This window comes from Pelophylax lessonae, assembly GCF_965119305.1.
Source record: "Pelophylax lessonae genome assembly, chromosome: 4".
Taxonomy (NCBI): domain Eukaryota; kingdom Metazoa; phylum Chordata; class Amphibia; order Anura; family Ranidae; genus Pelophylax; species Pelophylax lessonae.
This window is the reverse complement of record NC_138771.1, coordinates 403221445-403234635: the sequence shown is the minus strand read 5'-3', so window position 1 is coordinate 403234635 and position 13191 is coordinate 403221445. Positions and strand designations below refer to the sequence as shown.

Here is a 13191-nt window from a genome sequence, read left to right as displayed (position 1 = left end):
CTTTTGTGTAAACCAGTAAATATATGCTTTTTGAATTTTTTTTTAACAAAAGACATGTGGCTGAATACATTTTGGCCTAAATGTATGACAAAAATTAAAATTATTGGATTTTTTTTATAACAAAAAGTAGAAAATATATATTTTTTTAAAAACACTTTTGGTCTATTTTCATTTATATTGCAAAAAAAAGGACTCAAATTTCGTTTGAGTACAACTTTGCATGACCGCGCAATTACCAGTTAAAGCAGTGCAGTGCCAAATTGCGAAAAGTTCTCTGGTCAGGAAGGGGGTAAAACCTTCCGGAGCTGAGGTGGTTAAATATTAAAAATTAATTAAATGGTTATATCAAGCTTTAAAAATTAAAAACACATTTTAGGTCTATTAAACAAATAAATTCGGATATTAAATTTCAGTTTTCCACTAGTAACCCATCACAGAAGACTGACATGAGTTCAGTCAAAGTTGGCAGCAATTTCTGGCTTTTGCTAGAATCCAATAGAATGGTTCAGAAGAAATGAAAGAATTTAATTTAAGTAGCAGTAAGACATGTGCCTTGAGGAATTTCCAATTCACAGTAATTACAGCACATAACACCAGATAAGGGGGTATCTGTTTTTATAAAAGGAAAAAAAAATGTCTAAAGTTCAAAAAAGTCTTCTGTACTTTGAAAAGAATGCTTCCTTTTTAATTAAATGACTGATAGGAAGTTGGGCATGTGTAAATATTTTCAATAACCTCCAATTTACATTGAACTGTACCCATCTCACTGAACGAAGGCATGCATTGGCAGTTTATCTGCCAGCACTGCTATCTTCTCCCCAGTGTTTCCTAGGTCCCATTTAACTCATCTATTGGAACATGGCATCTGCTTTTGATGTAATTCCTGTGCATGTGTGTAGGAGTTACATTGTCTTCAAGAATCACCTGCATCCATAGGATTATACAGATTCTGGGAATGAGCCAGGCTGCACACATGCCACAGAAACTGAACACCACTAAAGATTGCTAGAAGAGAGGGCAAAAGGGGTTTTCCCCCTAGCAATGGAAAAAACCACACACACAAAGTGATGATGGACTTAAAGGCATGGGAAAGGGGTGTTACTGGCCCTGCAACGTGTAGCCACACCCCGCACTATCGTCTAAAGTCACCCGCTCGATACAGAACTGCTAGCCGTATTGCCATACTGCTGTGTGTTCCATGCTGCACCATATATCATACAGCTGCTTCCCAGTGCTGCTGCGCAATCTACAGCAGATTCCCTGGTCAACTCTAATTGGCTAGTTTCAGCTGCCTCTCTGGCAGACTTTGCTATTAGGCAGGCTCCACCATTTACACCTGTAAGGATCGATCTTAACAGATGCTTGTGGTGATGATAATATGCTATGGTTCTGGGCCATTTCTGATAGTTCTGGGCCACTTCTGAGAGCATTAGCTATTTTTAAGCTACAATTAGATGTAGGGCTTTTGTTTGCCTCATAACCACTTCACTCCCCATACAAGTGTACAGGAATGTAAAATCCACTGAAGTTCAAATGCAGCTGCACCTGCTAAAAATTCTGAATGATCTCAGAAGCATCTCAAACTGATGTTAAAGCATGTTACATTTGTCGGTCAAACTTTGTTGGCTTAGGCAGTATCTTTCTTCACATGTTTTAGAGAATTACCATAGTATTTCATGGGTTGGATATGGTATTTAATGGGTTGGATACCTTATCCCTTGCCTTCCAGTAAGCATACCTACAGTTCGATTGAAAGTCCTGTATATTCCAGAAAAACTTGATTGGTTCTGTTAGTACTGACTGGCATTCTTTCACCCATTTGAAAACGCCCACACTAAGGGTGAAACGCGTTGACATAACTTCCGGCGCACGAACCACGCATCGTCACTTCCGGTCCGGCTTCCTGGATTCCGTGGAACGCACGCCGCTGCGGTGTTCCGACCTGTATTCAATGTGATTTTAATACCTTTGTCTGTAAGTATAGCATGTAATTTTTGGGGAATAAATACCAGTATGTATTACACTATTGGCCCCTCTTTTTATTACATATCCTGGCTATACGATCATTGCCTTATCGGAGCGATCCCATCAAGGGCACTTGGAACCAATACTGGGGCCTATATATCTCAAGTCGCTATACTACTACACACGCTGATATATCTACATCGTGGTGAGTAGGGGACCTGTAGGGCCACTCACAAGAGCACCAATTTGTTTGGACGGCTTTGCACCCGAGCACCTTAATTATATTTTGCACCAGGAATAAGGATCCGCACTTAAGCACTTTAAGAGTCACTATATTTATCAAGAAGGACTTTTATAAGTTTAAAGGATAACTAAATATATTAATTTATTGCTTTTATTTGTATATTGGTATATTTATCTTATTTTCATGCTAGCGCTGTTTTAATTTGGTAACACATACTTTTTCCAATATTGTTTTGGATGCACAGCAGCTGCATAACACACTTCACATTTTTCTAACACTTTAGGTGTTGAGCGCTGTTATAATTTTGTTTCACATTCTTTCACCCATTCCTACTGTCCTACTGTGTAGGGGTTTATTGGAAGATGACATGAAGGTAAATTCAGGTGCACACACCAGTTGCATTTAAAATACACCCAATTGTGTTATATAATAGTGCAAATGTGTATTTAACTGCATTAATATCTTTAACATGTTTAACATAGAAATTAACCTTTAAATCTCAACACCCTCCTGATAGGGAAAGGTTAGAACTTCTGTTTGATTTTTAGTGATGTGCTCTATTTTTCCTCACTAGTTCAATTCCAGGGAGTTAGAGGGGAAAAGTAACAGAATACAAGACTCTAGTCTAGAGACAGCAACAAAAGCATTTCAGTAGTAAAGGGACCTCTTCTGTGGTCTTGAATGAATCAGAGTAGTTGTTGGATATCCTTCTCTAACACCCGGTCATATCTTCCTGACCCCATAATCTGCCCTGTCCTAGATAGGTGTTGGTAAGTGGGAGTCGGGGCTACAAAGCAATCTCATACAAAATTTCTAGTCACTACTGGCCCAAAAAAGCAACAAAATATTTTTACAAAATTGACACAGCCAAGCCAATATTTCTACATCCAGGGCCATAGAACCTAGAAAGAAGGAAGGAGGATGCAGCCTTTGCGGACCATTTTATTTAGTCTAAGGAAAAATGGTTCAAACTCTTGTCCTACAATGATCTAGTGCTTTAAATCTGTGCAAAAACTTACATCTGTTCTCTTTTATCTGTCAAAAAAGACAAGTCATCAGTCACCCACCTTTTTATGTTCTTTAAATATTTATTTGTGGACTTATTTGTATGTTTAGATAATGCTTATGTAATTCTTAGTGACAAGACTGGAGCAACTACCAGTAAAGTTTGAACAGTGACATACAGCCCCATATAATGATTGCGTTCTGTTATATTAATCTTCCTACTGTCATACTCTGTATAAAATTAGTCAGATATATAGCAATGTCTGAATCCTATTTACAGTACTTTACCAATAATTACAGATTATACCAATCACTACAAATGGTGTGTAACAGATGAGGAGCATATGTTAACAGTAACAAGGAAATGGATGACATACCTGAATACAAGTACCAGCGCATTCTTTGCACAGACTACATGACAAAGCCCATCTGCTTGGCGGGATGTGTGAAATCTTCGTAATAGGCTCCATCTTTTCTGGACATCCAATGCTTACCTGAATAAGGGCAAAGAATCGTTTATCACCTAAAGTAAACCTATCATTAAAACTTGCCCTACACATTCATTTAGTAATGCCAGCATTAACAAATCACATAATTATTTATAACAAAAAAAATATATTGTTTATTACAAAAAACAAAATCTTCTCTTAAAGAAGTCTTCTCATAAACCTAGTGTAAGTTCCTTCTCATCAGGCATTGCAGAGAGTTTTTTGTTTTTATTTGGACGGACAGAACCAATGAGCTTAGAGGATCAGCAAAGCAAAAATATCTGCTTTGCCTTTTTACCTATTGAATGCCTCAGTAAATATAAAAATACCTAGTGATTATAAACTGGCAGAGCAGGAGGTTGGGGTGTTCCTCCACTGATATATTCCTGTATATCCCTCCTGGTCCAAATGGCTTAGTTCTAAGAAACGTGGGCCTTAGTGTCTATTTGGGCCACACTGACATTTCTGTACAGCACAAGCCTAGAATTCAGGGATGTTACATATACATGAACATATCTTTTATATATTTATAGAATAAACTGAAGGGTAAATGTAAGCAGAGAATGAAAGTCTGCACACATTTAAAACTACTATCATTCCAGTAAACACACATGTTTTCTTACTTCAGGTATCCATAAGGCACAGCTGACATGGACCCACTTAGTCCCACTTCTTGTAGGCTTCAAAGCTCCACCTCTCTTTGGGCATAGTAAACATTTAGCTTGAGCTCCAAGGGCACAAGATCGACATAGCCAATTTCCAGTGGGAACTTTCAAGATTCCGTAACAAGCCTGAAGAATGAAAACAATAAATTATAAACACCGCAGTTATGACTAGAACTTAGCAAAATGAATCTAGGCAGCTAGGAAATAAGGTCATCTAACTGCTGTGATAGCCTCTAATTGGCTATTACAATGATCAGTTATTGCGAAGCCCGCCCCTATGTTTTCTGTCTCTGTGAATAGACAAGACAGATACATTGTATCTCTCTCTGTCTTTGCAGAGATAGAAAAAAAAAAGTGTGTGCAGAAAAAATAAATATTTTTTAAAAAACACCTAGATTTGGGTTTGAGCTACGTCAGCCCCAGGGTTTGTTTTTGGGTTAGGGTCAAAGATCAAGGTCAGTATTTTTTTGGATATGATTTTTTTTTTTGTTTTAATTAGTATCAATTAGTGTCAGGGCGTTTTATGCAGGGTTAAAAAAAAAAAAAAAAGAAGCTAATTGTGCTATTTTGGGCTGTACTACGGGTACAAACACCAACTAACCGAAACATATGTGGTATCGCTGCGATCGTCAGGAGAAGGAGAACATATTTTGAGCTGTTTTTTGGTGGTAGGTTATGGTGGTAGAAAGAAATATACAGTTACATTTTAAAAAAAAATGTTTGTTATTTTTACTATTTTGGGCCAGTTTTTCTTAAATTACAAAAAAAAAAAAATCAGGAGATATCAATTATCATTTACCACTAAATGAAAGCCCAACTTGTCCTAAAAAAAAAAAAAAAAAAGAAAACTAAGGTATAATCCACCTGGATGCACAAAGTAGTTGTGACGATATGTACAGGTTTACTAACAGATGTTAAAGTTGCAAAATTGGGTTTAGCCATTAAGTTTTGTTTTACCCTTAGGTGCGAAGGGGATAATATTGTAACAAGTATAATGAGTGCTAGCAAGGTTGAAGGTTTTGTGCAGTGCACAATGTGCCATATTTATACAGCAAAGGAGCACCAGCACTAGAATGAATACTGCTGCAACTAGAGATGTGCCGGTTTTCGGTAATTCGATATATCGCGGTATTGCATACCCATGGTATTGTTATTGTGGCATTTTTAAAATACCGTGTATTCTTCTCTGCTCTGCCTTCCAGACTATGTGCACATATGTCTATAAAAGCCATAATTTTTCCCTTGTAAAGAAGTAATAAAAAGGACGTTTAGGCTTAAATGTCATCATCTGCTGTACATCTCAAGCAGTAAGGCTTGAAAACTATTAATACAGCAAATGGCATTAACTGAAACCAGCAAGTTTTAAAATAAATTATTTACCAGTGCATTTTGTGTTGCCATTCATATTTAATGGCAAAGGCCATTTTCATCTCATTTTTATATTTTTGCGCATGATTTATTTGGTTTATTTATGCAATCATATTAGACCGCTGCTTTCATCAGGACAACACTAGCACCTGCCACTGCTTTTAAATCATTAATCACTTTAATGGGTAAGGCATTAATGATCCTTATAAGTTTGGAGGTTTTCAATTTGTGATATTGAACCTGGAATACATATGTACAACTATAGCCTAGGGAAGACCAGTGTCATCACTGATCTGATGAGCAAATTAAGGATAATTGAGGATTTTATTATGACTTCAAAACCAAGAATATCACACTCCAGCAGATAGTCACAGAACATATTTCACAAGGTGAACAGTCTATCCTCCCCTCACAATGCAAGATTTTCCCCGATTATGTAAAGAAGAGGTTAATTTCCCACATGTTTTGAAGTCTCAGTGTTGTAACAGGTTATAAGTATAGCACTAGCAATGCTATTCTCTATTGATGTTCCACTTCACAAGTCATGACAAAGGATTCTCAAATTAAAACATTTCTAAGTTAAAATGTTTGTTTTTGGGAGTGTAAAGAATAGATAGAGCACCTTTTTTTTTTTTTGCTGTCCAATTGGGGAGGATTCCCTTCACTTCATGTCATGGAGCTACAACCAAAATTAAAGGGAAAATCTCCCTAAAGTGGGGGATATTCCCTCTTTAAGTAGAAGCCCAATTGAATATTTTCACTCTACTGCTCTGGTGACAACGGATGTAACAGAAGACTGTTGAAGAAGAAGTGGTGGTCATAAAAAACAGATGCATGAGATCTAAAAGCCCAAAAAGCTTTCACTGACCGAGTGCGCCTTGACAGGGAAACTCGAAAAATCATCTATTTGAACCATTAAAAATGGTTACAGGGATCATTAGGAATAGAAAAAAAAGAGTCAGTCATTTCAATAGGATCAGTGCTTGAGAGTTGTAAACTTGTACAGCATGAAATCCATCAAGGCAGTGAAGGGAATGTTTCTTTTGATGTACTGGAATTAAACAGAAAAATGGGGATGCCCTGGTTCAGGTGGAAGGCTGAAACTATCTTATAAAGAAAATAGGCTTTAAGGCCTCAATACTACCTTACCAAAAAAAGGTTCCTTATAGGATAAGGCCGCCAGTTTAGACACACATCTTGCAGGGGTGATGTTAGGTACCTGTTAGGTAAAGTCCGAAGTGGAGCTTAAGTGCTGAGGATTCAGGCGAAAACGTAGTCAGAGATCAGGCCGGCAAAAGATCGGGCAAAGTGGTATCCAAACGTAATCCAAAGAATGGTCAGGCAGGCAGAAGTCATACACAAGCTGGCGGTGAAGTACAGATTAGGTAGGCTGAAGAGAGGTCAAGAATACAGGCAAAAGTTCATACACGATAGTCTGTAAAAGAGCAAACCGCACACTCAGGAAGATATTCCAAAACAAATGGGCATTGAGGAACAGGAAGTGCTGCTATTTAAGGGCTGGTTAAATTGTACATTGTTCACAGCTGGCAGCAGGTGGAGCTAGTGAGTCCAAAAGTAAAGCATCAGGCTGGAAAATCACTGCAAAAACTCCAGAGCTTCTTTGTGGCACAACAGATAAGGCTGCAAGCTACGAAACGGGGAACCTCCCGGTTCAAGGACACCCAGGTGCATGACAGGACCCCCTCTCCAATGGAAACCCTCCGGGGGCCTAGCGAGGCTTAGCAGGAAAAGAGGCATGGAAGTCTCTGATGAGAGCAGGGGCATGAAAATCTTAAGCTGGAACCCAGGAACGGTCTGAGATGGGGTATCCTTTCCAATGAACCAGATATTGTAGGCCACAACCCCGTCTTCTAGAATCCAGAATCTTAGAGACTTCAAACTCATGTTGTCCATCAACAAGAACAGGAGGAGGTTGATATCATCTGAGGATGATATCCCAGGACTGCGTAGAATGGTGTGGTATGTAGGGCACTGTGCCAACGAGAGTTAATGGCGAATTCAGCCAAGGGCAAATACTTAGACCAATTTGAGTGTAGCGAGTTGATGTAATGCCGAAGATAGGTTTTTAAGGGTCTGGTTCATGCGTTCGGTTTGACCATCTGTTTGCGGGTGATGTGAGGTCGAGAGAGAGAGAGCGTTACTCCCAGTTTCTTACAAAACGCTCTCCAGAATCGGGAAATGATCTGAGATCTGCGGTCTGAGACAATATTGGTAGATATACCATGATGTTTCACAATATGAGAAAGGAAGAGGGTAGACAGAGCTTCCGCTGTAGGTAATCCAGAGAGTGGTACAAAATGAGACATTTTTGAAAAGCGATCCACTATAACCCATATAGCAGTCATGCCATCAGATTTGGGTAACTCTGTAATGAAGTCCATAGTTAAATGGGTCCAAGGCTGGCGAGGTGCAGGAAGCGGTTGTAATAGCCCAGCAGGCAATGTGCAAGGTACTTTATTAGCAGCACAGGTTGGACAGACAGCCACATAGTCTGTAACATCTCTTTTCATATGAGGCCTCCAAACATGGCGCTGCAAGGTCTTGAGAGTGATTGTGACACCAGGATGACCAGATAACACTCCATCATGTGCCCAGAGGAGTGCAGGTTTCCTGAGGCTGGGGGGCTAAAAACAGGCGACCTGGTGGTACTTTCAGCCCTTGAGGAACAGGATTCGGGGTTTCCTGTAACTGTTGGGAAATAGCTGCAGAGATCTGTGAGACAATCTTGTGAGGTGGAATTATATATTGATCGGTAGGTTGATCTTCTTCAGAAGTAACAAACTGTCCGGAAAGAGCATCTGCCTTCCTGTTCTTATGCCCAGGGTCATAGGAAAGGACAAAATTAAAACGAGAGAAGAAGAGAGCCCATCGAGCTTGACGTGAATTCAAACGTTTAGCAGACTGAAGATACAGCAGGTTTTTATGGTCGGTCAGGATAGAAAAAGGCTTTAGAGCCCCTTCCAGAAGATGTCGCCATTCGGTTAATGCAAGTTTTATAGCCAGTAGTTCTCGATTCCCAACATCGTAATTCATCTCCGCAGGAGAAAACGTTTTAGAAAAAAACGCCACTGGATGAATCTTCCCGGTCTTAGGTTGTCTCTGGGACAGCACAGCACCTGCTCCTACCTCAGAGGCATCCACCTCAACTATGTACTGGAGATCAGGGTTTGGATGCTGAAGAATTGGAGCCTTGCTGAACATACCTTTTAAAAGCTGGAAAGCTGATTCTGCTTCTGAGGGCCACAGTTTGCAATTGGTGCCTTTCCTAGTCATAGCAGTAAGGGGGGCAGCTATGGAGGCAAAACCCTTGATGAAACGCCTGTAGTAATTTGCAAACCCCAGAAAGCTTTGGAGTCCCTTCAAAGTGGTCGGTTGGGGCCATTGCAAGACAGCAGAAAGTTTCTGTGGGTCCATTTGGAAACCGACACTATTGATGATGTATCAAAGAAAAGATATCTGGTTTTGATGAAAACTGCACTTCTCAATCTTTGCATAAAGGTGTTTTTCTCTCAGCCGCTGTAATACTTGCCTTACATGTGAGCAGTGCTCAAGGTGAGTCTTGGAAAAAATTAAGATATCATCCAGGTAGATTATCACAAAACTGTTGCTGAAGTCATGAATAATGTCATTCATGAAACGTTGGAAGACAGCAGGAGCGTTACAGAGTCCAAATGGCATAACTAGATACTCATAGTGTCCATTGCGGGTGTTGAAAGCGGTCTTCCACTCATCTCCCTCTCTAATTCGAACCAGATTATAAGCCTTGACATATTCCTCAATGGACTTTTGTTCAGGCAGAGACAGGGGAGAAGTCCTTCCTTTGGGAAGAGGTGCTCCAGGGATCAGATTAATCGCACAGCATAGAAAAAAAGCTATTCAGTCGAAAGGATTGCATGAGGACTCTGGGGCATACAATGCGATTGGAGGAGAAGCGTTTTAACCTCAGGCAATGTGGGGGGTTCTTTACTGTTAGGGCTACAAGATTGTGGAATTCTCTACCACAAGAGGTGGTTTCTGCGGGAAGTATGGTGGCTTTCAAAAGACTCTTAGACGTACATCTCAAGGAGAAAAACATTCAGGGGTATGAGAGTTGATTACGGCCACACACACCTACACAGGTTGAACTGGATGGACTATGGTCTTTATTCAACCTCACCTACTATGTAACTTAATTACAGCCTTTGGTATGTTGGGATTTGTCTCTAGCTTTTCATATCTAGACTTTGCAATATTATCCACCCCTTAGTAAAAGACACTTGACAGCCCACCTGGAGTTTGCCAAAAGGCACCTGAAGGACTCTCAGATCATGAAAAACAAAATTATTTGGTCTAATGAAACAAAGATTGAACCCTTTGGCCTGAATGGTTCGCGTCATGTCTAGAGGAAACCAGGCACTGCTCATAACTTGGTCAATACCATCACTTTAGTGAAGCATGGTGGTGGCAGCATCATGCTGTGGGGATGTTTTCAGCAGCAGGAACTGGGAGACTAGTCAGGATCAAGGGAAAGATGAAGGCAGCAACAAGGGAAAGATGAAGGCAGCAATGTACAGAGACATCCTTGATGAAAACCTGCTCCAGAATGCTCTGGACCTCAGACTGGGGGGGGGGGGGAGGTTCATCTTCCAACAGGACAACAACCCTAAGTAAACAGCTAAGATAACAAAGGAGTGGCTATATAACAACTGTGAATGTCCTTGAGTGGCCCAGCCAGAGTCCAGACTTGAACCTGACTAAATATCTCTGGAGAGATTTAAAAATACCTTTGCACGGACGCTCCCCAACCAACCCTATGGAGCTTGAGAGGTCCTGCAAAGTAGAATGAGAGAAACTGCCCAAAAATAGGTGTGCCAAGCTTGTAACATCATACTCAAAAAGAGTATATTGTAATTGGTGCCAAAGGTGCTTCAACAAAGTATTGAGCAAAGGCTGCAAATACTTTTGTACATTTTCTTTCCTTTTTTATTTTTAATAAATTAGCAAAGATTTCAAACAAACATCTTTCACGTTGTCATTATGGGGTAATGTTTGTAGAACTTTGAGGAAAATAATTAATTTAATTTATTTTGGAAAAAGGCTGCAACGTAATAAAATGCGGAAAAAGGGAATACTTTCCGGATGTACTGTATTGTTTGGTGTTGAGGCCAAATAATTCAATTTTAGTCATACCTTTTTCCATGTGGCCTTAGAATCTTCAAGGTGCATTGAAGGTGGTCAGATGATTTTAAAACCTAAATATTTGGCCTCACCACCAAACGATATGTCTGGCAGAAGTCCAATTCACCTCACCATCCAAATAACACTGTTCCCAGTAAAGCATGGCAGTGGTAATATCCTGTTATGGGCGGGGATGGGGGGGGGGGGGGGAGGTTTCTGCAGCATAGACTGGAGCACTTGTCAGGAAAGAAGGAAAATGGATGGGGTAAAATATCACGTTTTTGAGGAAAATCTGCTGCCCTCTGCCAGAAAAACTCTTAATGGGAAGAAGGTGTACCTTCCAACATGACAATGACCCACAGCCAGTGCTGTATCTTGGCCTAGGCCAACAAGGCCCAGGCCTAGGGTGGCACTTTGAAGGGGGCAGCAAAAAGCTGCCCCCCCCATACGAAAAAAAAAAACAGCCTCCTCCCAGCTTCCGCATGAAAAGGGTCCCTGCCGGCTTGCGCTACACTTTTAGTATAGTGCCAGTCCTATGGGGCAAATTTGGCCAGAGGGCAAGGTCCAGGAGGCACTGATGAGGTGGCACTGATAAGCTTCACTGATGGGGCTACACTGATAAGGCAGCACTGGTATGCTGCACTGATGGGCGCAAATAGGCTTTACTGATGGGCACTAGTATGTTGCTCTGATTTCCACTGATGAGGCGGCAATGGTGGGTACTGATAAACTGCACTGATGGGCACTAATTAGGCTACACTGATAAGTTTCACTGATGGGGCTGCACTGATATGTTCCACTAATGGGCACTGATAGGCTGCACTGATGGCCAGTGATGAGGCTGCACTGATGGCCACTGATGAGATGCACTAATGGGCACTGATAGGCTGCACTGGTGGGCACTGATGGGACTGTACTAATGGCTACTGATGAGGCTGCACGGATGGGAACTGATGAGGCTACACTGATGGGCATTGATAGACTGTGGTTGTGGTCTGTGGTTTACAGATGGCAGGGTGGGTCATAAACAGGAAGGGGTGTGGCCTTTACAGGAAGGGGTGGGTCATATTTAAATTAGGGGTGCCCAAGTTTAGTCAGGCCTAGGGCAGCACAAAACCTAAATACACCACTGCCCACAGCACACAGCAAAAATGACCACACAGTGGTTGAAAGAGAAAAAGGTGAATCTCCTTGCATGGCCCAGTCAGAGCCCAGACTTAAACTCCATTGGAAATCTGTGGAATGACTTGAAGACTGCAGTCCAAAAACGGTCACCATCAAATTTAACTGGAATTGAGCAGCTGTGCAAAGAGGAGTGAGCAAATATTGTAAATTAAAGATGTGCAAAGTTAGTAGAGTAATTTCCCAACAGATTAAAGGCTGTAATTTAAGCAAAACGTGTTTCAACAAAATACTGACATAAGGGGGTGATATTTTTTCCAACTCATTTATTCTTAAACTGTAAACTGTGTATGTCTTTATTTCAGGCTGCAAAGCAACAAAATGTGATTCTTAAATATACCCACTGTATGTAAACAAATAATGCATTCTGTACGCAGGCCAACTAATCAGCTTGCCAATTAATCGATTATGACAATAGTTGACACTTTTTTTCCAAATGGATTATGTTGATTAATTGTTTTAGCCCTATTAACCACTTGCCGACCGCATACTGTATATATAAGGCGGCAGAGTGGCTCTCACAGGCAAAACCACGTAGGGGTACGTCATTTGCCTGGGAGGAGCTAGGGGCGAGCGTGCGTCGCTGCCGGCGTGCTCCCACCCCCTAACATCAGCGGGGAAGCCAGCGCGTGTGTCAGGCGGGTCCGATTGCCGCCTGACACCCTCGATCTCTCCCCGCTGAGAGAAAAGGACGGTTGGCTGATGTAAACACAGCCGACCGTCCTCCTCCCTGCAATGATCACAGAGACCAAATGATCCTGCTATACAGGATCGCATGTCTCTGATCATTTCACAAGCCCAACCCCCCCACAGTTAGAATCACTCCCCTAGGGTCACATTTAACCCCTTGATCACAAACAGGGTTAACCCCTTTCCTGCCAGTGGCATTATTACAGTAACAGTGCATATTTTTAGAACTGATTACTGTAGTAATGTCACTGGTACCCCCAAAAGTGTAAAAAATGCCAGTTAGGGGTCCGATCTGTCCTCCGCAATGTCGCAGTCCTGAAAATATCGCAGATCGCCGCCATTACTAGTAAAAAAAAAAAAAAAAACAATAAAAATGACAAATATTTTCCGTAGTTAGTAGACGCGA

The 13191-nt window shown here is 41.0% G+C and overlaps 1 protein-coding gene across 1 annotated transcript in view; it reads right to left on the bottom strand.

The window, feature by feature from the left end:
- JADE2 (jade family PHD finger 2) overlaps positions 1-13191 on the bottom strand; it is an 829642-nt gene that overhangs the window by 283274 nt on the left and 533177 nt on the right. Inside the window, exons 7-8 of the mRNA XM_082255681.1 lie at positions 4326-4493; positions 3592-3708 (exon numbers count right to left, since the gene is read on the bottom strand). Coding sequence (XP_082111807.1) covers positions 3592-3708; positions 4326-4493 — 285 coding nt within the window. The remainder of the gene's footprint in view (positions 1-3591; positions 3709-4325; positions 4494-13191) is intronic.